Source organism: Chelonus insularis, unplaced genomic scaffold (assembly GCF_013357705.1).
Source record: "Chelonus insularis isolate UGA/USDA-ARS -01 unplaced genomic scaffold, ASM1335770v1 contig_395_pilon, whole genome shotgun sequence".
In the NCBI taxonomy this organism is placed as follows: Eukaryota; Metazoa; Arthropoda; class Insecta; order Hymenoptera; family Braconidae; genus Chelonus; species Chelonus insularis.
The window spans coordinates 236887-262389 of NW_023276550.1; the positions used below are offsets into that span (position 1 = coordinate 236887).

At 28.4% G+C, this 25503-nt stretch overlaps 1 protein-coding gene across 1 annotated transcript in view; it reads left to right on the plus strand.

Moving 5' to 3' along the window:
* The first annotated feature begins 5149 nt into the window (after nt 1–5149).
* Nucleotides 5150–25503, plus strand: part of LOC118067660 (serine/arginine repetitive matrix protein 5-like) — a 34898-nt gene continuing 14544 nt past the window's right edge. The window contains exons 1-4 of the mRNA XM_035084514.1: nt 5150–5286; nt 15973–16230; nt 20899–21874; nt 24092–24246. Of these exons, the coding sequence (XP_034940405.1) occupies nt 15991–16230; nt 20899–21874; nt 24092–24246 (1371 nt within the window). The 5' untranslated portion in view covers nt 5150–5286; nt 15973–15990. The remainder of the gene's footprint in view (nt 5287–15972; nt 16231–20898; nt 21875–24091; nt 24247–25503) is intronic.

Here is a 25503-nt window from a genome sequence, read left to right on the forward strand (position 1 = left end):
AAAGTTGAAGAGTAGATGATTTTTTGATTCTTACATCGACTTTGAATCTTCATAACTCTCATATGAGTCGTATAATAATAATCGTAAGGAGGTATTTGGAAACTGTAGAATCTAAGCTAAACATACATATCCATAAAAAACATTTAAAAAATTAATTCACCCTCAAATTGCCAAAATACTTGGTATATTTCAGGACACTAGACACCTCCAAGCATCTAAAAAGTGACTACAATGTTAATCAAATAAATGACGCCATTTTAAAACACTTTAAGTGTTTTAAATTCAACCACTACGATTTGCAGTGCAGAAACAGTGTTTTTTAATATTAAAAATAGCATGTTGTTACATTAACAATTCCTTAGTTATGATAAAACTAGTATTCTAGTAATTATTAGTCTTTTTGAATAGTCACCAAATATATTTTAACAGTGAACACATCCTGTTAATTGTTACAAATCTTTTCTATTAGTGCATCCATTTACTCGTCAATGATATTAATTAAGGCTTCTAACAGCTTTAAACAAAGAACTGCATTGAAATAATAAATTTATTGACATTTGAACTAAAAAATATCTTTGTTATAAATAAAGAATAAAAAAGGATTTGTTCGATATGTTTTTATAGATTTTAAACCTAAAAACATTTCGACAACTTGGAATAATTCAATTGAAATGACTCTTCCAGATACTTGGAGTTGAGGTTAGCAACTGTTAGAATATGGTACTGAATTTCAGAGAGTAGAAGATGAAGATTACGAAAGTTACAACCCAAACGATGGAAATCAAATGAAGAGAAGTTGTATCTGTGGATACACGGATGATCGTGGTTTATCAGACTTGATTTTCACCTCTATTTCCGATGAACGATTGAAATTCTGCTTATCCATTTCATCAAAAGTTTAAACTCTGTTTATTCATAAACTGAGGATTTTCAGATCGTTTATAATTTTATTAAAGATCAATTCAATCAAACTACAATAAAAGTCATATAAAGTTTAATATAAAAAATATCTGTTTATTATTAGAAATAAATCAATATCAAAATAATAAGATTTCATAATAGAACGATCTAATAACTGTATCGGAAATATACTCTTCCAATTTTTTACCTCTTTATGATCTACTTTAATTTAAACATTGCGCTTTCAAAAACAATATGATGAAATAAATTCGAAATATAAGTATCTCTTTTATTGCTTTATTGATATTTTGTTTTTGAACATTTATTTTCTTGGCATTCGATTTTGTTCTAATCTTATATCATGATTGAAAATTTATTTTCTATAGAATACTTTATTATTAAAATTTCCGTGACTTTTCTACCATTTTTGTTTCCTTTCTAGTTTTTCTTTTTAACAAATCGGAAACTAAGAAAATGATAAGACAAATTATGAGCAGAAACGAAACTTTTTAAGTTTGATAATAAAAAGAAGTTTTCACAATTAATTGGACATTTCAACGATCATCTCGTTGCGATCAATTAACAGCACTCTAGTGGAAAAATACCTATTTGCATTTAAATACAAAACTATTTCCAAAGAAGTTGTAAAAGAATTAAAATTACACTAAAGAACTAATTTTTTTTTTTGTAAATGTAAGTGTTTATTTGCGACGAATACTTCTTATTACCATAAAAATATTTTTAAAATTTATGAGGTCACGAATTAAGTTGTAACTATTTAGTATAATATAAAAAATAATAATAATAGTTTTATGGTTAATAATAATTGAAGCAACTATTTCATTTTTTAGGGCTACGTAATAAAATTGTAGGTAATTATTTGGAATTGGGATTCAAACTCTAAAAATTAAATAAACGACTTTACGATGTGTAGAGAATGATTTTTTTGGACAAATACACCATACATGCACCATATACATGTATATGTATATATATACAGTATGTACAATATTGTTGCAAGAAACCGAGCTCAGACTTACCACTTACACGTGGGATTCTTTACCACTTAAGCTAGCTTAAACTCGTGAATGCTGTTTTATTTCTCGTACCAGCGCTTGTTTTAACGTGACACGAAATTCAATGTCTATTAGTTATTTTAACTTGTCTTGGATAAATGAGCTGGAGCTCTAATTCTATGTTTTCACCAAAATTACTATTTTTAGAAATAATTGCTTCTCTTTTCAAGACAAGGGAAAGAGGGTAATTTTCACTCAATATTTTTACAGTGTAAGAATCAGCTAGTTTTTATATTTATTGAGATTACGACAAGGCAAATTTAAATAATACGACCAACGGTCACTTGAAAGCTTATTTTTCATAATAATTTGATAGATATAAATAGATTAGAAAAATTAAAAGACGACAAAATGGTGTTACAATTGAAAAAGTAGAAGGAAAGGAAAATTTTCTCACTCCCTGGTCCCATTAAAAAAACTTGGAATTACAATTTTGTCTACGGGTTACTGATTCGAACGGTTCTGGGGTCAATCCTCTACTAATTAATAACTCAATAACATTCTGCTGTGTTTGTGCTGATTAATTAAATAATTCTTTATCAATACTGTTATTGCGATATAAATTTATACTGAATTCCACCAGTCGTCGTATTAAGCCGCAAAAAGCTTACAGACGCCTCCACAAGGGTGCGTGCACTGTCTTGTATGCGTCGTCTCTCATAATAACGTAGAGTCGATTTTAATGATCATTTAATTCTTTGATTAACTTCTTTGTGTAGATGCATCTTATGAAATAATTATTATTTAATTGGATACTTTGTTTTGCAAATTAAACTTTGATAGCATAACGGTACATTGTCTTGTACACAATTAGTTGAACATACAGCCTATCTCTTAGTTTTGAGACTTATCCCTATAACACTATAATTTTTCGTGTCCCTTTTCAGCGAATTATAAGCACGTATTTATTTTCCCATGAATACACGGGTAGTACCCCAATTTCATTTAATTGGATGGCGTCATTGCGACCCTCAGCCGACGGTATCCAGCCATCTATGTTGCCGAAGACAGAAATGCTGGGACCAATCCTCCTAATTTTCATTATTCAATATATTACATTATTAATTACGAATTTAATGTTGTATTTATGTAATAAACGACTGTTTAACCTAACAATAATGTCGCAAAGTATCTCACACTCTCAAAGACTCTCGAGAAACGTCAACTTGAGTACAGTAAAAATGTGTTCATGGTGATGAGTTGATTAGAAATGTCTTCTTAGAATGCTAAAGAGACAGAATAAATTTCGAAGCTTCTCAAGCAGAAAATTATCAGAGTTGAACTAAGGGTCATGCCAGAAATGTATGAGCTTTTGAAGTATCTGCATCAGGAATATAACACCTGTTAAAGTAAGGTCCGTATTAAATTATCCTGTAAATCATGAATACATATGTATTCCTCATGAATCTCAACAACTATCTTGAGCTTTTAAAAAAATCTTGAAATCCATCTCATAATATACTCAGTACGAATAGTAAGACTATTATTGACTAACCAAGATTTAAACTTGATGTAAATTATCACGCATCAGAATGAACACGTGATTTTAGCAGAAGGAAAAAACTTTTCTCTGTAAAAATAAATTTACTTATTTATTCAATCAGAAAAATTTAGTGTATTCATATCGAAGCGTTAAGTAATATTGGTAATTTTTATGCAAAAGTAAAACAAATACCTATCATCCCACAATGAAAGCAAATTATATTAATTAACTAGGCAAGAAAGTAATCAAAGAACAATCTTCCTTTTTATGTACATATTTTCAGAGCAATTTAAACATTTGAACTACCACGGAAATAAATTAAAAATCATTAATGCAACATATTAGGAATTCCTATAGCGAATCACTTGATGAATTTTTGGTAGATTCAGCTTTTTACACGTAAGTTCAAGAGTTCAAGGCGAAATAAAGTTGCTTACAATCATCATAGTATTTTAACAAAGCACTGGTAATAAAAGATTGATTAATATTGCGAGACGGATTGCAATCATTAAGACAGCTAATTTTACTTGACTGTATTAGCGTAGGTTCCACTCAAAGCAACAATGCCATAGTTAATGATGTTCTTAAACGAAGTATGATTGAAACATTTTTTAACCTTTTTTATTATGTTAAAAATCTACAGTAAAAGATTAGAATGAATATTTGTACTAAGGAGGTAAGAGCGTTAATTTATTTCACGGTAGAATTTTTTGAAATTTCGATATTCGATTCATTTTTTATAATAAAAAATTTTATGAAAATTTCAGCACAATTGTGCCGCTAGGTTTCGAGAAGTATTAATTTGCAATTAATTTTTTTGCACAGGCTCTTATGGAGATCACGTGATATCTTGCTAAATTTGCATTTACCTATTAAGTGTTAATACAGTTTTCTCTATAAGAGCCTGTGTAAAAAAATGAATTTCAAATTAACAGTTCTCGAAACCTAGCGGCACAATTGTGCTGAAATTTTCATAAAATTTTTTATCACAAAAAATGAATCGAATATCGCAATTTCAAAAATCCTACCGTGAAAAAATCAACCCTCTTACATCCTTAAAGGGGCAGGAAAAAAATGAAATAAATTTATGCAAATAAATAAAGTTATAATGATAATTTGAAAAGTGTGTAACAGACGAGTTAAATTTTTAATTCAACGTTGAATAAAAAGTGTATTTATATGAAGAACCGATTGGTGAGGAGTAAAGTCACGATTGTGGGATAGAAACGCGAAAGCGGAGAAAATCTGTGCGCTGACGCCGACTCCCTTACCTATTTGACACGCTTAGTAACGACGGGGCTGGCGAGTGGAGTAGTACAACAACTCCCGCGCTCTGCCAGTCCACCTTTGGCGAACAAGAGCCCGCGTCTGAACATTTCTACTCCTATCCAGATACTTGTCAAATCCCCAAGTCCTCGTCTTTTTCAAATTATCTCAAATTCAATTTAAAACTGTATATTCATTAAATTATAATCTAAATAAATGTAAAAATATTTAACGATATTTAAAATTCTATACATCTATTGTATAAAAATTAACTAATATCGCTTTATTAATTAATATAAAATTGACTGAATGGAATAAATGAAATATATAATAAAATTATATGTAAATTATTGATATTGCAAAATATTATGGTGAATTGGTGAATATTGTATAATATAGATATTTGTTTATAAAAAATATTAGAAATTAGTGTAAATTAAGTTTGTGCTGTGCTTTAAAGTTTTGCTTTATTTATTAATTAAATAATTCTAAGAGCTGGTTTGGCGGGCCAACGAAAATTTTTTGTGCAAAATGTGCAAATTTTACAATCCCTAACTTAGGGTAAGTTTTTGAGCTTTAATTATTCGTTTTAAATTCAGTTATTATTGTTATTATAATTTTTTTTATTTAATCTATCTTACAACGACATTAAATATAAAATCATTAACGGGAAACTAATTATTTTTAATATTCTTTCAATCAAGAAGAAAAATATCTTGTGAAAGTTTCTTTAAGCTAAACAAAAATTGTAAACATTGAAACATAAATTCCACTTTCTTTAATTTTCCTTTCCTTGTGTTGAACTTTCGTCGACTTGAAATGCTTTTTGATCCAACTAGGACGCTGTCTTTATTGCAATGAGCTCATTATAACTGTAAATGTTGAAAGAAGAATTTAAAAACATTGTATGAATAATTTTTTGTCGAGTGATTTGTGGTTTGTCAGAAAGAAAAATTTTATTTCTGTCGTTTAAAAATGAAAAAAAAAAAAAATGGCGAATTGATAAATTGTATTGGAAAAGCTCACGTTATTTTTAATTATAATTTGTCTATTTGATAACTGACATTAAAATTTGTTTGTCTATGAAGAAATGAATAGAACAATATATGCGTTTCCATGTGTCTGTGGATAATAAACAATTGCAGTAGGTTGATACGTAGTAATTATTCAATGCCCTGAGATATTTATCAGTTAACGGTGGGAAAAAGGGAATTTTTTCTCTCGGTATCAATATTAATAGCGTCACGATGCATGTGAATACAAATGAATTCAATTAAATTAACAATCGTTACGATCGATAGATAACAAAAAGTATATATATATATATATCTTCAATATTAGTAAAGAATAAATAATATCAAGACAAGAATTATGTATGAAAGAATATATAATTAAAAATTAATGAATTTATAGAGGTCAAAAACACGTTCTTCTGACAGTTTTAAATATAAAAAAAATTGTTTTACGATTCACATACTTTGTGTACTTGCAAATTTATCTTCTTGTGGTGATGTTTTTTTGCAAACGTATTCTAAAGTAATTGTTGTGTAACGAATATTGGAGCTTGTGAAAGCTCGACGTTGGAAAAAAGTTTTTGGCCTGAAACAAAATTTTTTTAAAGAAACGCTTTGATGAAAAGAGAGCTTTTATCTATTTATTGTTAGAGAATGCACTCGAAAATAAATTATTTAAATTCATTAAGATCTTTGGGTATTTTTTTTTATATCTATGAATTGTTTATTCTATTTAATTTTAGTTTTTGTTCTCATTTTTTTTTTTATTAACTTCCATTAGTCATTATGTGAAAAATGAAGTAAAACTTGATTTTTCATGTGAAGAATTTTATACACATATTATGATATTGATCTACGTAATAAAATGTACGCAGTATATTTCATTTATAATGAGAGATCTATTCAAGTATTCATTTACTTACTGCATTTTAGTGTGCAAACGAGATAATACTTCTATAGACTGGATTATTTTTATTTTAAACATAAACTGAAATGAAAATAATACCTTTTACGTTCTTGTTAACTGAAAGTGAATTTTCATTTACAAAATATAAAATCGGAAAGTTAAATTAAATTTAGTGTTCGGTCATTTTATATGAGTTGACAATAAATTTTCCAATTGCCAAAATATTTTATTTGAATTCAATGTTTTTTTTTCTTGTTCTATTTCAAAGGATTGACATTTATACCAGACTTGAACTGAGTCAATTTTAATGAAAAGTAAAATTTAAAATTAACTTCAATGTACGAAATTCCTTCGACTGTGTTGGTGTAAAAAATTGACTGCGTTCCACTTTGTTTGCATCTTCCAACTAGACGATTATAACTCGTGTAGCAAACTGAGCCATTACTATTTTGTTGCGAGTGAATTTCATATGGGGTAAAGTTAGGAAATTCGCTACCTCAAAAAATTGATAAAAATTTATTACTTTGTTTTAGTTGAATAAAAATAAAAAATATACAAAATATAAAATTAATAAGCAATGGTTGCCATTCATTTATGTAGTTTGGAATATTTATTTAAAATCTCTGAATATTTGTTTCAAATTATTTTGTGAATGAATCTTCATAATTAAATTATTTTTTATTATTTAATCATCCTCAAAAAATTTTTGTCTACTTAGATAAGGCATAGTTTTTTTTAAGATAAAGTACAGTGAAGGAAACAATTACCTGATATAGCCATATTTCTTCAAAATAATTATTCCATTAATTGTGAGTATTTAAATATATTTTTTATTCAAAAACACATAGTAATTCTTTTATCCTAAATTTCAGCTTCGTTTTATTTACATTTAATATCTTCGAACGATAATAACATGCAGGCGTTACATTGTAAATCAAAGAGAAATCAATTACAGTGAACACTATAAACATGTTTGATGTTAAATGCCATAAACAAACAAGACTTCTGTAGTTTGTTGATGGCATTCAACATTAAACACGTTTATGTGTGTTTACTGCAACACACTTCAAAATACAGTGTTGCAATTACATTTGATTCAAAAGATACTAACAATAAAATTTAATTGTAAATTTAACGAAGGTCTATAGGTATTGTAACGAAAAATCAGCAATCGAATGATGATCAACAAAATATTCCAAAAAATCAAATATAGGCATATTAACCCTCTATTGCCGTCAATGTAGTTAGTGAAAAGGTCTTGTCTGATAAATACATTAATATTTTACATCCGGGTTTACTTTTATAAAGTAAAATGAATATAATGCTGTATCATCTTGAAAATGGAATTTTTCAATCATGGAAAATAATTTTTAATTTAACAATAGCTATAAATCATTTTTATTTTTATTGAATAATTTTTTATAATATAATCTTTTATATAAAAATCAATATGAATGAGTGTTCTTAAAAGTATTCTAAAATCGTGACAAGATGTTTCACGAAAGTTTATTTTTATACCAGACATATCAGACTTTTCATATTTTCATCAGCATTCTGAGCATTCTACCATGGAAAAACTTATATAAACAAAAGATTATCTATTAAAAATAATAACATTATTTTATTATCGTAAAAAAGTTATCTGAATTTTTGTAAAAAAGAGACGTGACAAGATTCAGGTGTTTCGGAGTTTCAGAAATTCAATAAAATGTCAGAGTTGTGAATGAGGTCTACTTAGGTAGAAAGTTGTATCTGACTGTTACTGTTTCTACTAGACTATAAGTGACCGTCTGTCAGTTTGAAATGCAGATTAGATAGAATCCGAAAAAAACATCAATAAGAAAACAACTACTGGTGCTTCCATTTCCCTTTCCCCAATTTTAAACATTTTTTTAGCTTTGTTCAAGGTCATCATCACCTTCTTTCCCCACCTCCCACCGATGGTCTCGTCATCTAGACATTTGCTGAAAATAATGTTAGAAAAATAGAATCACGTGCTGAGTGGCCATGTTTCAGAATCAATACTTATTTTTGATCAATTTTTATTTAAAAAAATTGTTTAAAGATAGAAAATAAATAAATGCAATGTATATATATTTTTCAAGGTAAATAAAAATAATTATCATGATGGAAGCAGTTTTGAATTGTTAAAATTTTTCCAAGTATTAATGATAACGTAAACAAATAGTAGCTATTTTTCCAATTCCAAGTTGTTCACATCAGAATTAGTAACTAGACTTCGTCAGGTCTTTAATAGAGTTGGTAGACTGGTAAACGATCATTTAATTATTTATTCAATATCGTAAATACTTATTTACAAAAAAAAATAGAATCTATAAATTTTAATATTTGATGAAAAAAGTTTTCCTTTGTAGCATAAATGTCTAACATATAGGTCAGAAGACTTTAATAATAACTGTTATGCAGAATAAATGCTTCTAATAAAAAATGATCATCCGTCTAACATTTGATATTTATATCAATTTCACGCGATGCATAAATAGTTTCTGATCGCTGTCAATCAAGCACATAAATAAAAGTGAGGAAAAAGTTATCCATGTATAGATAGCACTGATCATTTATTGCAAGAAGGGATGCGTGATATGATATCGATACTTGTAAGCATCCATATTTTTGCGTTGATTTTAGATACCCTTTAGATGATTGATGTCGAGTGCACCTATTTTTTTTTATTCATGAAAATCGTCAAAACTCAATGGTTATTGACTAATTTATTATGGATTGGATGTGATTTATCTACACTCGTAGAAGGATTTCGCAGAACTGAATAAGATTTATTACAACTTTGAAAACGACTAGTCATTTCAAGCTTGCTTATTATATGGCAAAAATAGATTTTCTTTTTTTAACAAATCATATTACTGATAAAAAATCTTTAATCATTCGTTTTATAATACAACAAAGGCAAGTAGGTTTTCGGATAGTATACTATTCATTAAGGAAGAAAAAAACTACATTTTAGCTGTATTCCGAATTTACCCGAGCCAAAATATAACACCTATTTTCAACCTGTTTTTATTCTTAGACTATTCTTCCTTAAGATTTGACTTCAGATGAAAAAATCCTGAATACACAACATATCAGCGTTTCCGTAGGAAGCAAATTTTTCAATTTTATCCAAAACTCATAATCATTCTATTTTTCTTTTATCTTTGCTTCATCCTACTTTTATTTCATATTTTTCCTGCTTTCAATCTAATTTTATTTGTGATTTGAGTTATTTAATTTCAATAAAAACATTATTATTCATAATTATTTATTTTATTTTAACTCTTATTAGGCTGTCCATTAGCATTATTATTATAAGTATTAAAATTTTATGTATTATTACAAAAAGTCTGGCTATAATGGAAGCTATTATAATATTTACTATGTTCATATTTGAAAGAACATTTCATTAATTATTTGTAGCAGTTTTAATTGTTAATAAATGAAATTATTGAAAAATTAATCAATTTATATAAATGGTGACCTTATTCTATTATTACTAGATATAAACAAATAAATTTATGAAGTTGAAATCAGGTTGTTCTGTCTATATCCTAATTTTTATCGACTTAAAAAATAAAACAGAATAATATTAGGATAAAAAGGTTGAATCTAAGATAGAAAAAATAGGAATAGAATGAAAAGAATAAATTTAGGTGTTATATTTTGACTCAGGACAGGTAGGGGAAAAGAAGATAAGATGGAATACAGGGACAAAGTGAAACGCTAGAGAAAATATACTAATTTATTTTAAAAAAGTTTATAATGACGCTTTTTGCTTATCAATCTAGGGTAAACATTACTCAAAATAGTGATTTAGATATAGTTTCGATAAAGAGCCACCTGCGATTTAGATCAATTTTTTTTCAGGTGTTTACCTCGATTAGTAATGAAATAATGATTTAATATCCATAAATAATTTTTCTACTGGAGACTGTATTTTCTTAGATCCCCAGTCACAAAGTGGTAAGACACATCATAATATCTTTCAGGGAAAATTTTACCCTTTCTGAGTAGTATATCAGATTGAATTTTACCCCATGTGATAATAAAATTTGTCCTACCAAAGAAAAATTTTTACTATTCTATACATTTTTCTGCTTGTACTGAGTATCGAGGCTACTTTCACTTGCAGAGTAATTTTTACTCAATCATTTCTTTCGTGTCTATGTATAGTGGAAAAAAGTATTCAGTTCTAAATAAAAAGATAAAACTATCTTGAACTTCGCTGTCACCACTCTTCCTGTTAGCTTTTTTTTTTGAGGTTTAAGTTGCTCTACTTTTCTTCCTTAAACATAAAATGTACTGTTTATTTATAAAAGCATTTTATGATTATATATTGTAAAACAATGATATTTTTTTATCTATAGGTTGATTGACAAACGACTAAATTTGTTGTTAGCAATATTTAATTTATTTGTTGGTATTATTTTAAAACTGAGACTAAAGCACATCAGATGTCTTTCTTGATTTTTAAAATCTTTGCTGTCATTTTAATAAACTTTTAGTTATATTAATTTAAATTGTTTTTTCAGCTATTAATTCATTATTATTTAACAATTTTCAATGTTTAATAAACATAGGTTATAAATTATCTTATAGAATCACATGTTTTCAAAACATGGAATTAAAATAATGACTTTGAAATGTAATATATTTAATTCACATAGCATACATACTGCACAATTGAAATGCGATTGAGTGGAAACTTTCGTATTGTTTGATAGAGTAATTTAATTAATCTCATTAACACATCTGTTAAGTTATCAAGTGAAAGATGGAATTCTCGTGTAATAAAATATTTTTGTTTTCAACAATGAATCAAGATGAATATGAGAGTTTAATCCAAGAATTTCATGAATCTATAACAAATCGAGTTACATGTCATAAAATCCTTTCCAGCATGTTGTTAGAACCTTTGGGAATCTGTGAGAAGTAACAATACCAACGGGAGTATGTATAAATTAACACAATGCTCGTGATAACAAAGCACAATTTGCTTGGTCTCCAATAATCGTATAGTGTTCGTTGAAAGTTAGATTTACAAACTTGGCGACAAATCAACTCTGCTTACTATATACCAATTTTGAAGTTAAATTATGTTGGAATTCTCGTTGCATCATTTTTTTTTAACGATAATCGACATAAGTGCGAGAAACATTTTTGGTAAAAAATGAGTGTTTTAAAATTATTACTCAAGGATAACATTTTTTTGTCGACTTTGTAATATTTTTGAAAGATGCCTGATATGAAGGAGGAGAAGAGAAGGATAAAAAAGATTTACAAAATTTTAGAATATTAAAATTGTCGTAGGGGAAGGGAAAGTAAAGTGGAACGGAGGGGCAAAGTGAAATGTTTGAGAAAATGTACCAATTTATTAAAATAAGTTTAAAAATACCTATTGCACTTTTCCTTTATCAATTTTTTCATTTATTAATGCATTAAAAATTATTAACATTTGTTGATGTAATGATTAATACGTTTTTTCTTGGTGTTCCACTTTACCCCCACCTTCCTCTATTTTCTTTTTTCGAAAATCACAAAAGCTAAATATGGTTTTCTTGACTAAAATTATTTGTTAGAATCATTTTCTAATTACTCATAAAATTTGAACATCAAAATTGGAAATTCGAGTATGGAAAATTGACTTTTTTTAATATAACTTCGTGAAGACAAACTAAAGTGTAAATCAATAGCATGAAATTGATATGTACCCAACTAGAAAAAAAACTTTTTCATTCCTATATGATGTTTTTTTTGAAGTTTACAATTGGTTTTTCAAAAATTCATCAAAAAGTTATTGATATATCTCCTATAGGGATTAATATTTAGATAAATACAATAAAGTCTGGGATGTCTAAAAAATTTGTTGGCTTTCTTTTGAACATTATTTGAACAAAATTTTACACAAAAATTAACATCTTTTTGGGTGTCTACAAGACGACTTTAAAAATATCAACTAGTATTTGAATATTTTGTTATCTAAATCCAAAAGATGTCTTTTTGAGAGCTTTTTTATAGTTAGGTAGTAAAATAAATTTGGAAAATTGGTAGCAATAAGATTTCTTGGGTGTCATTTCCAATTTTATTATTTAAATATAACTATACTTATTCAATAAATAAAAAAAAAATTAAATAAATTCAAATTATGATGAAAAACGATTTATTCTATCTATTACTCATTAAAATGCCAATTGAAAATCAATAAATCAAGTAAAAAAGCTGCTTTTTATTTATGTTTTTATCAGAACTAAGCTGAAAAATAATAAATAACAAAATAATCTCCAGCTTATGTATTTATTCTTATAGAATACCTGTAATGCTTACAAGTATATATATTGGGTATACTCAATACCTATAGGTTTTATCGATTTAAAGTACTCTTGAATAGCTTACAGAAAGTGATAACAAAATAGACATGACTGTATCCTCAAACACTTTTTACTGTCTGATCAAAAAAGGATGAATTTTTTACATAACCCGTACCTTCTTACGATCATTATTAGATGACTCGTATAGGAGTTAGAGAGGTCCAAAGTCGAAGTAAGGGTCAAAAAATCTTCTACCCTTCGACTTTGGATCTTCATAACTCGTAGAAAAGTTATCAGACGATGATTTTTAAGAGGTGTTTGGAAACTTCAGAATTTAAGCTGAAGATATATATCCATAAAAAACCTTTAAAAAATTTATTTCACCCTCAAAATTGCCCAAATACTTGGCAAACTCCCAAAAAATGTGACTTTTTTTATATTTTAGCGATTTTGAGGCTGAAATAAATTTTTTGAACAGTTTTTATGAATATATATATTTAGCTCAGATTCTAAAGTTTTAAAAACGTCCATAAAAAATGTAATCGGACTGTCCGTTCATGAGTTATAGGGATTTAAAGTCAAGGGGATGATGATTTTTAATGTGTACCTAGTTTTACTCGTTTTAAAAGGTGTTAGAGTGAATCTTTTTGGGCTGTGCCTTGATTCCGCATTTCTACGCATCAAGACAAAGAGAATGAGCCCTCGATCATCAAAATCGGAGTACTTTTATTTTTTGGCCAAAAAAATGGAAAGGGGTACCACTTGCCATTTTTTGGGGTTGAAAAATAAAAGTTGTCCGATTTTCAAATTTGACCACTCATTCTCTTCGTCTCAATGCCTAGAAATGCGGAATCAGGTCAAACATATGAAAAATCAATTATTTCACTTTTAAAATGGGGTAAAACGGAAACTTGCTTTAATTTTCAAAAAAAACAAAAAAAAAATTTTGTTCCCCAAACATTCCCTATAGTCTCACGAGGGGAACTTTCCCACTGGGGAACATTCAGGGAACCTTTCGAAAACGAAATTTTTTTATACGGAAAGTAGAGTGATAATGTATAGATTATAGATCTCGGTATACCAAATATTAAAATCAAGTTTCTTCACAAAATGTGTGTTCTTAAAAAGTTTTTCATTTTATCAATTGGCATTAGCTTTTGCATTTGGAATTTTTAACTGTAAAACATTCAACAGTCGTATTATTTTTACTACATTGTAAATCTCAATTTTCCAAAATGCATTATTTTAATGCAGATAAGTGTGTTAAATATGACGTCACCCATTTGATTAACATTGTAGTCACTTTTAACGCATTTCCAAGTGTGTAACAAGTAACTATAGCCACTAGATATTGTTAATCTTTGTCAAAACTCCAATGATTCTCAATATTCAACTTAGATTAATAATTTTGTAAACCAACAGGGTGAAAATGTGCCCAGCATCGTATCCCATGTTAATATACAAAATGATTTTTTTCCCCAAACCAAAACAGTCTTAGCATCCATCATTTCCAACAACCAATTAGCACTTGGATAACATGATGACAGATATGATATTTTTTGTCTCACCAATTTTTCAAGAAAGAATTAAATACTTAGCTCCGCCTGGTGTATCAAAGTTCATTAATATACTAACATTTCAAAATATAGTTTTTAGCACAATTTAAATGATTGAGCATCCAAAAGATATCTTAGCCCAAAAAAAAGTAATTATAAGTAATATAATGATTACCAGAGAAATGATCTCTCATCAAGTTGGGTCAGTAGTCCGCAAGTAAAAACTGCTCTTCCTAATTCCTTTGACCAAAGCACAGACTGGGAACTCCCTGGGAAACTAAAAAATTCTTAAATGACTACATATCATCAAACAAAAAAGCTGGAAGTTTATAATATGATTTTATTTTTGTATTTCAATGGAAAGAAATATTAATTTCAAAAAAGTCAACTTCAAACGTTAACATATTTTTCTGCAATATAAATTGAATAAAAGAATACGAAGTTTAAACAGAGACATTTTGAATAAGATAAATTCAATAAATTTTAATTGATATAAATCAAAGAGTCATTACTTTAAAGATCGTTTTAAAATGTTGAATAAACATCATGCATGTACTTCATTATTTCAATACTTTAATTTTTTATTCTATTCAAAAATACTGAATATACTGAATATTATCTTTATGTAAATATCAACTAGCACCTGCATCGAGATGATAACGATTTTTAAAGTTTCGAAAGCGATAATGATAACTTGAAACAAAAAATTCCAAATAAATTGAAAAAAACAAAAAAAAATGGAACGACTTCACAGAGTAACAAAAAAATGGAATTTTAAAAGATTGACGTTCATAGTGTATCAACGTGATGAATATCAAAAAGATATTGAAGAACAGCTTCATTAAACAAAAAATGAACTTTTAATTACTTTTAGCCTGTATATACACAACAATTGCGAATACTTTTTTATATTTATATCTATTTTCAGTTCTTTTAATTCTACCCGGTACAAAAAGATTTATGCAATTTTTAGTAATAAATATAAAGCATACTTGTGTTGGAAACGTTTAAAATTTACATGGATATTATTACGCAAACTTCATATGACAATGTGGAGCTTATATAACGTATGTGAATCTTTTACTGGGTGACTTTATAATTTGAAATTGTTGAATAGAGTTTCCATAAGATAAATTTTATTGAATAAAGTACTGTTTGAGAAGAAAGTAGTGACCTCTTACTTTTATGAAGTCATGATATTAAAACTCAAGTTAGTGAATAAACATCTTTAAATATGACTCATGAAATATTTTATCTAATAATTCACGAGATTTTTTTAACGGTCATTTAAAAGACATGAAATTTAATAAGTTCACACTTGCAAAATTCCTTAATCATTTTCCTTTTCATTACGATTGTTTTATTCTGAACATAATTATTTTGAAAGCAATTTTTGATATCTTTTATTTGATACTTATTAATACGTTATGGTATTTGTGTTTGAATTGCAGGGTGAAAACGATGCCGTAATGCTTCTGAGGAGTACGTCGTCCCGACGCAGACGGGCGTCGCGGAGCGTCGCTAGTTCGCCTCAGTCTGGGAGTGTGCCTGGGGCAACCACAAGAGTGCGAAGGGCCTCTGTTGCCACTGACAGGCCAATCTCTTTGTCTCAAAATACCACTAACAGCAACGAAATGGACAGACAACGTTCACCTAGGAGTAGTATTGTTCCTAATATTGCTTTCGATGCTGAAAATGGCCATGATGAGGTAATTTTCACACTATAACACTGTAAATTGAGGTGTATTACAATAAATATCAATACAGGTATTCAATACTAAACCCCTTATTACCCCTCTATAGATGGAAAGAACCTTACCTTGCCGTGCATACCTAGTCGTAGTATGTTGTACAGAACAAATAAAATTTACCCTGAAAGTATAATTTATTCTTCCACTTCGTAGAAATCCCTATCTTGTAATGTAATTCTTACTATCCTGCACAGTAACTTTTACTATTTTTGTAAAGTGTGCTATAATTACGTTGCAAGGTAAGGTAATTTTTACTTAAAGGACAAACATTTATATTTTCCCAAAAAAAATTAAGGAGCAGTCATTATGAGCACATTAAACTTTAAACTTAGGAATTGACATAACCAGAGAAGAGAGACGTGAATAGAAGTTTATTTTAAATGGGCCGATGTGTTCCAAAAATTTATTATGGGTTCTTATGGAGCCAGGTAGGAGTTTAACACGATTGGGGTGGCCTGGAGTGATCTCTAAACAGAACACAGCATTGAACTTCTATGCAGGTCTATTTTCTCTGACATAACACGTAAAATCTCCAAATTACGGAACCAAAGTTTATTCCATATACCTAAAGTGTTATGTTTAATGTTTTATTGTGGACCCTACTTTAAGTAAAAATACTTAGCCATTTAAGGTACTCTGGATGTCGAATTAAATTTACTCCTCAAGATGGTAAAATTTGCCTTACGTTGTAAATTAAAGTGGGTCACAATGTGTTCAATATTAACTACCATAAACAAACTGTAAAAGTCTTGTAGTTGTTTTATCCATACTTCAGGGCGTGTAACAATTTATAGTCAACACGTTTATGTGTTACATAAAAGAAAAGAATTTTCATGAAGTAGAAAAATAAACATTACTTCGTTGTAAGGTAAATTTTATTATCATGCAGGGTAAATTTTATTCCCTGCGTAAATTTTAACTTACTCCAAAAATTTTTCAAAATGACTACAAGACTCTATAGTTTTTGTATAGCAATTTACCATTGAATACTATTTAGATGTGTTGTTTCAACACACTTCAAATTTGAAGTGTAACTTCCTACGATTTAAACAATCACATTGATCTAAACTCTAAGAGATGCTAATGATGGGCATATTTGTTCATGCACGATTCTATTTATTCCATTAATGATTGTTGATATTGCTGTGATAATTCATCAAGCGAGATAGGTTCCAGAGTTTTGGAGATAGAGACCATAGAGAGCTTTGTTCATAGTACTATTCTTAGCTGTTATATTCACCTTTTCATTGTTTGTAACATCCAAGTGTAAAGGTATTCAAGTAGTAACTATTTGTATCAGGTTATTGTAGCTAATGCTGAATTCCAATGTTATTTCCCAAGCAATTGTGTGAATCATGAATAGATAGAAAGAATAAAAAAACTCATTTCGTGATAAAATTGTTATACTACATTTAATTCTTTTTTAATTGGTATTAATTAATTTGTCCATTCATCTCTTATTTTTATTTTAAAAAATTACGAGAAGCTGGTTAAGTGACTGTAAGAGATTATTAGAGACTCTCAGAGACTGATCATTTTATCCTGGATCACTAAATCAAATTGAAATGAAAAATCCTTTCTTCCAGTACTTCAGATACTTCGGTAATACGACCTAATTTTAAGACAGAATTCTTTCAAGACTTTATTAAATCTGTTAATTATCTTGCGAAAGAATTTTAGACTTCATCAATAGTGCAATAGGTATCGGCTTCCATATTTACATGTGAGTTTGACGACAGGATACTCAGGCAGGATCTAAACACAATCTTACAGTAGATTTCATTAAGAAATAGTCATAATTTCAGGATTGTTTAATTTAGAAACAATTTATTGATTGAATTTTCTGTTTATTAAACAATATCAGATGAGTCTCAATTTTTTTTGTATTTTTATTATTTAATAAAGATCACTAGTTAAAAAAGGATTTCATTCATATTTCTCCAATAATCTAAGCTCTGGTTAAATATACATAACATGTATTAACATTCAGCTTCATCTTTAGTTCATCCCTAATATTTCTTCCATCTAGAAAATATTAGACAAGATCGAGGATTTAACGTTCAAATGAATGGATTAATAGATATAGTAAAGACTTATTATTTTCACAATTATTTTAAAAGAAATCTTCTTTTGGTTTATGTAAACAAAATACTTGATAGCCATGGAAAAAAGTAACATTTAATAGAAAACAAAGATCTAAGATACAGCTTTTTTAAAAACAAAGTGTAGAGTACATAGAATAGTTCTTCATTTGTTGACTAAAGTATTGACTATTTCTTTGTGAAGTAAAAATAACTCAGCTTTCGTAGAAAGTTCGATATGTTGAGATATACCAAAGTACATAATATTTATATAGTATAGGTAGTCTGCCTGGGGCTTTGCCAGCTGCAACTCAAGAGCTAATTAACCGATTTTGATCAAACAAAGATCAGAACTTTCTTTCAAGATTATGCTACTAAATGCTGAAGGCCAAATCTAGATTAAATAGATATATAGATTAGAGTTGCGTTTTACACACACACATAATTCTAAGTAGGACACTTCTTGAGTTTTATAAAAAAAATCAATCTCTTAACTCACAATGAGAGTGAACTATTTAATGAATAAAGTATAATGCGTTGAAACACCACTAGTAGTTTTTTTTTATCCCCCTAAAGAACTTAGTTGATAAAGCTGATTATGTGTAGTATTCTAGATTATTTATCATAATTGAAACATTCTTAGGCTGACTAAATAGAAGAAATGAAATAATTTAAACAAGTTTGCTTTTACAAACATCAGTACAGAGTAAATTAAAATAAATAAATTATTATGTTTCTTACAGAATGCTTGTCACATTTCTTCGAATAATAAAAATGATAGAAATTACTCCAAAAAAGCAAAGTTTAGAATGATTTTTACCCATTCATTGCTTAAGTATTTAAATTTGCAATTGCTTTTTACTCTATACTAGTAATTAAAGAAATTAAAGAATACTTTTTATGTTTATTTGTTTATTTTCAATAGCTATAAGAATTTAATAAAATAATCCAAAATATAAGCTATCATATTGAAGGCAAGTGAGACCGAGCAATAGCAATCAATTAAAATGGATAAAAATTTGACATGAAGTTTCTTTGTTCAATCACCGAATGATAATAAAAATAATCTTAGTTGATTCATTGAATTTTTATTAGTTATTAAAACAAATAAAGGTAATTGTCTAGAAAATATCTCCCACCCCCGATCGCTTTGGGGGTGGAGGTAGTGTTAAATAGGGGTGTGTAAAGTAACGTACACTAAAAATTAGGGGATATTTTCTAGACAATTACCCAAAAAAATTTGAACAGTAAAATATAATATTAAAAAGTAAAGTAGACTATAAAAAGGGGATTTATAATTTAAATAATTAATGATATTAAATAAATATTTAATTGACAAAATATTATTTAAAAACAAAAGAGCACTACTAATCTACGTAATTTACAATTAAATAATTTAAGTAGGTTTTTCATGTTCTACCAAGGTTAACAAATGCCCACAGTCTCGTCTTGAATTAATTTTTAATGTTAATCTTTCTCAAATAAATTACAAGATTTAATATGTTTCAAATGTTGAATAATAATTACACATTTTTATAGTTTGCATATAAAAGTTTAAGACACATATTATTTATATTTTATCCAAATGCACATGAATTTTTTATAAATTTTTAACAACATCCAGGGAGCTTTTGGCAGTGTTACATAAATATTTTCATCATATGAAACCTTTTTTCTAAAATAAAAATTTTCAGATTTTTTATTTGTTATTAGTGTGTAAAATATTGTTGTTTACATTCTCAACCTTATTTAAACATCCTATTAAAAACCTTCATTGCTTATGAGCACAATCCTTTACAAGTTTTTTGCTAGAATAAATGAATGCCTACATCATTAGCACAACATTTCCTAACTCTCACCGTTATATAATGATCTCCACAAATTAAGATGAATGAGTCAGTTAATCAAGATTCCGTTTCATCCGTAGATCTATTTTATATAAAATTTAGCCAGTGATATAAATAAAAATTAGTTGTATTAATTAGCAAACTTCACTTAAATCATAGTTCATATATACGACTTCTGCCTTCATCTCATTCTACTCTAAGGATTGCATATATCTGTGTTACTGGAAGTAACTTTATGTACCACTTAATATAGGTGGAAATTACATCCGTTGAAAGCAGGAATTATTTCCATTAAAATTATAACACTGAAAATCTAAAAACACTCAACATGTGGGATGTTAATAAACTTAGGCAGTTTCTGGTTGTCATTTAATTTGATTTATATTATTTGAAAGTAAATTTACAACTGCTAAAATATACTCAGAATAAGTCAAAAGAAATACAAATGAATTAGTAGAACTGGTGGTGAGTTCAACTGGTATGCTTCTAAATGAACTTCGATGCTGATTTTTTTATTCAATAACTTCAGCATGTTTTTATCAACGTTGTAGTTGATATGATTAAACCATTACATGCTATCAATATGATTTATTATTTAACAAATTCAATGATTTATCCGAAACAAATAAAAAATTTCAAATTTATTTTATTCGAAATGTGTAGTAGATGCTAATCTAGTTTTTTTTAATATATTACAGCCAATTAATAGGAGAATCCTGCCAGATCCCGAATATTGTGGATCAAGAGGCCTACTCCCAGATACGAATAGAAGTCCTCGTAATTCTCTAGTTCCTGATGACTATAGCAGGAGTCCTAGAGGATCATTAATTCCAGACTCTGGAAGGAGTCCTAGAAATAGTTTGGTACCTGATGGATCAAGAAGTCCTCGACATTCCTTAGTTCCTGATGGAAGCCACAGTCCACGAAATCCTTACGGTCCTGAAGTTCCTTATAATCGCAGTCCTAGAAATAGTTTAATACCATCATCTGGGCCTACTTCTCGTAACACGTTAATGCCTGAAAATGGAAGTATTAGAACTTCAAGACATTCTTTACTTCCGGAAACAACTAGAAGTCCACGTGGAAGTGTGGCAAATATAGATTTTGATCGAAGTCCAAGAGGTTCCATATGTCCAGAAATTTCTAGATCAGCTAGAGGGAGTATAGCAGTACCAATAGATCAAGACAGAAGTACACGTGGTTCAATTTGTGCTGAAATGATAGCAAGTCGATCTCCAAGAGGAAGTATCACACCGGCTATAGATCCAGATAGAAATCCAAGAGGTTCTATCAGTTCGGAATACCACAATCCTAGTCCAAGAGGGTCTATAATGCCGGAATGTAATAAGTCACCTCGTGGTTCAATTGGCCCTGACTCTAATCGATCGTCTAGAGGATCTATTGGTCCGGAAGGTGGAAGAAGTCCACGAGGATCCATTGCTCCACATGAAGGAAGTAACAGGTCTCCGCGGGGCTCCGTTGGTGTACCTGAGATTGACAGAAATCATCGTGGCTCGATTGGTGAAGATGGCTCTATGAATCGTAGTCCGAGGGGTAGCATTGGTCTGGAGATTGATCGAAGTCCTAGGGGAAGCTTAGGAGGATATGAAAGACGAACTCATCGAGGGAATAACTTGCCATATCAAGAGCCTAGAAGAGCTTCTGCTGATCAAGGTTAGTTTTTGATTGGATTTTAACTAGAAAGCTTTCTTTTTATTTTAATTAAAAATCCTAACGAGTTAATTCCTGCTAAATTTTATTGACATTGATTAAGAATAGAGTTTCTGGGAAGAAAAATTATAAGAATTCATTTTCTTAAAGATGTATCTTTTCTTTAGAAAGAGCATTATTTTAATTTTTAATCCTTTAAGTGAAAAATTGTTTTGATGAATAAAGATAAATGACAGTCAGACTTTCAGGAAAAATAAATATAAAGGAAATTTAAAAAGAATTAAGCTAAGAAAAAACGTTATTGAACAAAATACTCCTTCTTTTGTAATGACGTGACAAATGTAAGGTCTTACGTTTACACTTTGATCCAATTTGTTCCAATTTACCTTCTATTCTATCTCACTTATCTTTCTCCTAACCAAAATCACAATATAGAATGAAGACGACGCTTTGATGACGATTTCATACATTTTCTTACAATTTATCTTATTTATTTGATGATAAAAAATTGAAAGCATGTTTGAAATAAAATCATTATCGTTTTTTTCTCAAACAAAAAATAATAAAACCAATGCAGTATGAAATGCAGTTTAATGCTAGGTTTTGTGCTGATGCAAAAGTTGCATTTTCGATAAAATGAGATTTCTTTTCTATATAAAATAGAAGATAAAATCATTTATGATCATCTAGCAAGATTTGTGATAATATGTACTCTAAGTTGTGGAAAATGAGGTCATAGAGTGAAGTCAATTCTGGTTAAATCGTATCTACTTAGGAACTATATACATATAAATACGTATACCAAGATACTTAAATAAAATGGATGGCAGAAGATAGCAAGTACCAAAGGCTCATATTTTCTAGTATTTTTTTTTCGGAGTAGATAAGATACACGAGTTTCATACCAAAAGGAGCAAACAACTTCAGTTCCTAGACTGCAAACAAATTGTCAAGATCTATTCTCATTTTAAACCTAAGCAAAAAACTGATCAATGAAGATCAAAAGGTTTTAAATTTCTCAGTTAATTTATAAAAAGTTAGCTTTCATATAAAGTGCATCAGTTCGTTAGCACAAATGATGAGAGCAGCTGTCTCTTACTTTACTGGAAATCTTCATTAAAAAAAAAACATTGAACTTAGCAGTTATGTCTATCATTAAAAGAACGCACTATGGAAATTTCAGCCTTCTAGATTCGTACATTGGCTGTCATTTAGTCACAAACATGTGTTATGTATATAGATTAGAGAATTCTAATTGGAATTTATTTCATTAAAATAATTACTTTGGAATCTTTTGATGTCAGTTCTACAATATTTCAACATATTTAAATTGTGATGTTAAATAATTGATAATGAGTCATTTGTAGCAACGTCTGTTGGTCTTTATTAATTACTTATCTAATTAAATGAATTAGAGATCTCAATACCTTTCAATAAAATGTTATGTTATTATTTGTAATTTTGTACATAAACTATTTATTAAATTAAAATCATACTTTGAATAAACAATTGAAGACATGTGATTTATATTGAATTAAACATAAAAATTCCAACTCTGTTGAATTTATTGGAAGCAAAAAAGAATAAAATAGTTGTAGAACCAAGTGAGCTTTTATGAAAGAAAACTATTGCAAAACTTTCTCTAAAAGAAGTGATCAAAGACTAAATACTAAAACGTAGCAACCTTAGTAGAAAGATAGTTTGAACCAGTATTGGGCTAGGAATGGATCAGTTTTGCTTCCTACTGTGGAGTTACTTTTGCATTTACTGTTTCTCTTTTATATACATACATTTACCTAACAGACGAATAGGTTTATTTACTAAGTATCTCTTTCATTGGAAATTGAAATTAGAATTAACTGGCAAATATAGTACAAAAATTTATGCATCAATATGATTTAACAAACATAAAATATTATTTTCTATCACAAGTTGAGTAATAAATGAAAATTAATATTCACTAATTACATTTTTGTTTCCTTGAATCATATCTATCCATCAAAAAAGGAATTCTTCATCAAAGTGAACATCATTTTCTATTTCTGTCTTATACAATTTAATAACTTATCTTTCTACAAATTGAAAAGCCCACATCTTTGATATTTTTCCATGGAATAAATACACACAAATTTAATTTCAACTGAGATCTCATAGTTAATTAGAATATTAATAATAAGATAAAAGCTTTTTCGCAATATAAAGGTATTTATTTTCTTTCAGGTATTTCAACATCTCGTAGTGGATCACCTTATCGTGGTCGTGACACAAACACTGGAAATATAAGATCTAGTGCAGCTCATGGAGCACCAACGAATCTCGGCTATGGAACAAATGCCTGGGTAGATTCTCGACGAGCCAGTAGTTCTGTATCACAGGTAAAATATTTTCATTATATCCAATATAATTTATCTTTTCAAGAAACATTGCAATATCAGATATTATTTCTGAATTGTTACCTGAAATTCCATATAATGATGATTGTTTTTGAAGCATTCTCATAAAAAATACCATTATTTTATTGCACTGTTGCTACTTTAATATGATACTCTCAAGAATGAATAGGCAATTTTCAAGTAAACGAGTTCTACCACTTTGGTATTTGAAATAAAAAGAAATAGAATACCCAACAGTATACTTGAGGTGTAGTAATTTTCTTGAAAGAAACAATGTTTCCATTGGTATTAAGTCCTATCAAATACCTCTTACACCAGAGTTAGTTTTCACTTAGTTGGATGATTGCGTTTCTATTCTGCTTTATAGTATCATTAAATACTTTTTCATGTGTTTTTGTTCAGAAATTTTTTAACGAACTTGAGTTTAACATTGCCAACAAAATGTTCTAAAATGAATTCATTGGTTTCTTTTTATTTTCTAAATTGTGTGTGATAAATATTATTCATTCTCGTTATGTTTTTTGTATAATCGATCATATTTTATTCATCTGAATGCTCCTGTAGATCTATGAACGTCAGTGAAATTCATTTTTGTGAAATAGTTAGGAAATATTTTTAAATATAAAAATGAATGAAAAACAAAAATATCAAATGATGTGTTCAACAGTGTTGAAAGAAAACCTACATGAATAGCTCACTATGTTATATGTTTTCAACTGATTTTTCATCATTTTTGGTGAAATAATTACATTCAACCAATGATTTAATCGAGAGTCAAAGAAATAAAAGCAAATTAAAACCTTTTTTTAGTCCCATTGAAACTTGGGCGACTCATTCTCTATTTTTTTATTATGAGAGGAGATGAAACAATACTTTTCTAAATTATTGTCAATTCAACTCAGTCCATTATTCAAAAAATTTTATTTGTTATTTGAAAAAAGTATTAATGATGAAGAATAAGTCATTAAAACCTTGTCTTTTTAATTTAATTTTAGGTATGCCAAAACTAAAGTACGAGTTATAAAGTTAGTTTCTCAAAACTAGTGAAACAGTTTTGACATTGTTTGCAGTTGAAATATACATTTGTCTTGTAAGTTAAAGTTATGATGAGCGATACATGTAGTAATTTTTAGTTACATAAAGTTTACGAATGACAGATGATTAGTTATATTGACATCAGGATTATCTATCTCTGTGTTAATTGACTAGGATATTATTATGTAGTATTGAATCAGTGAT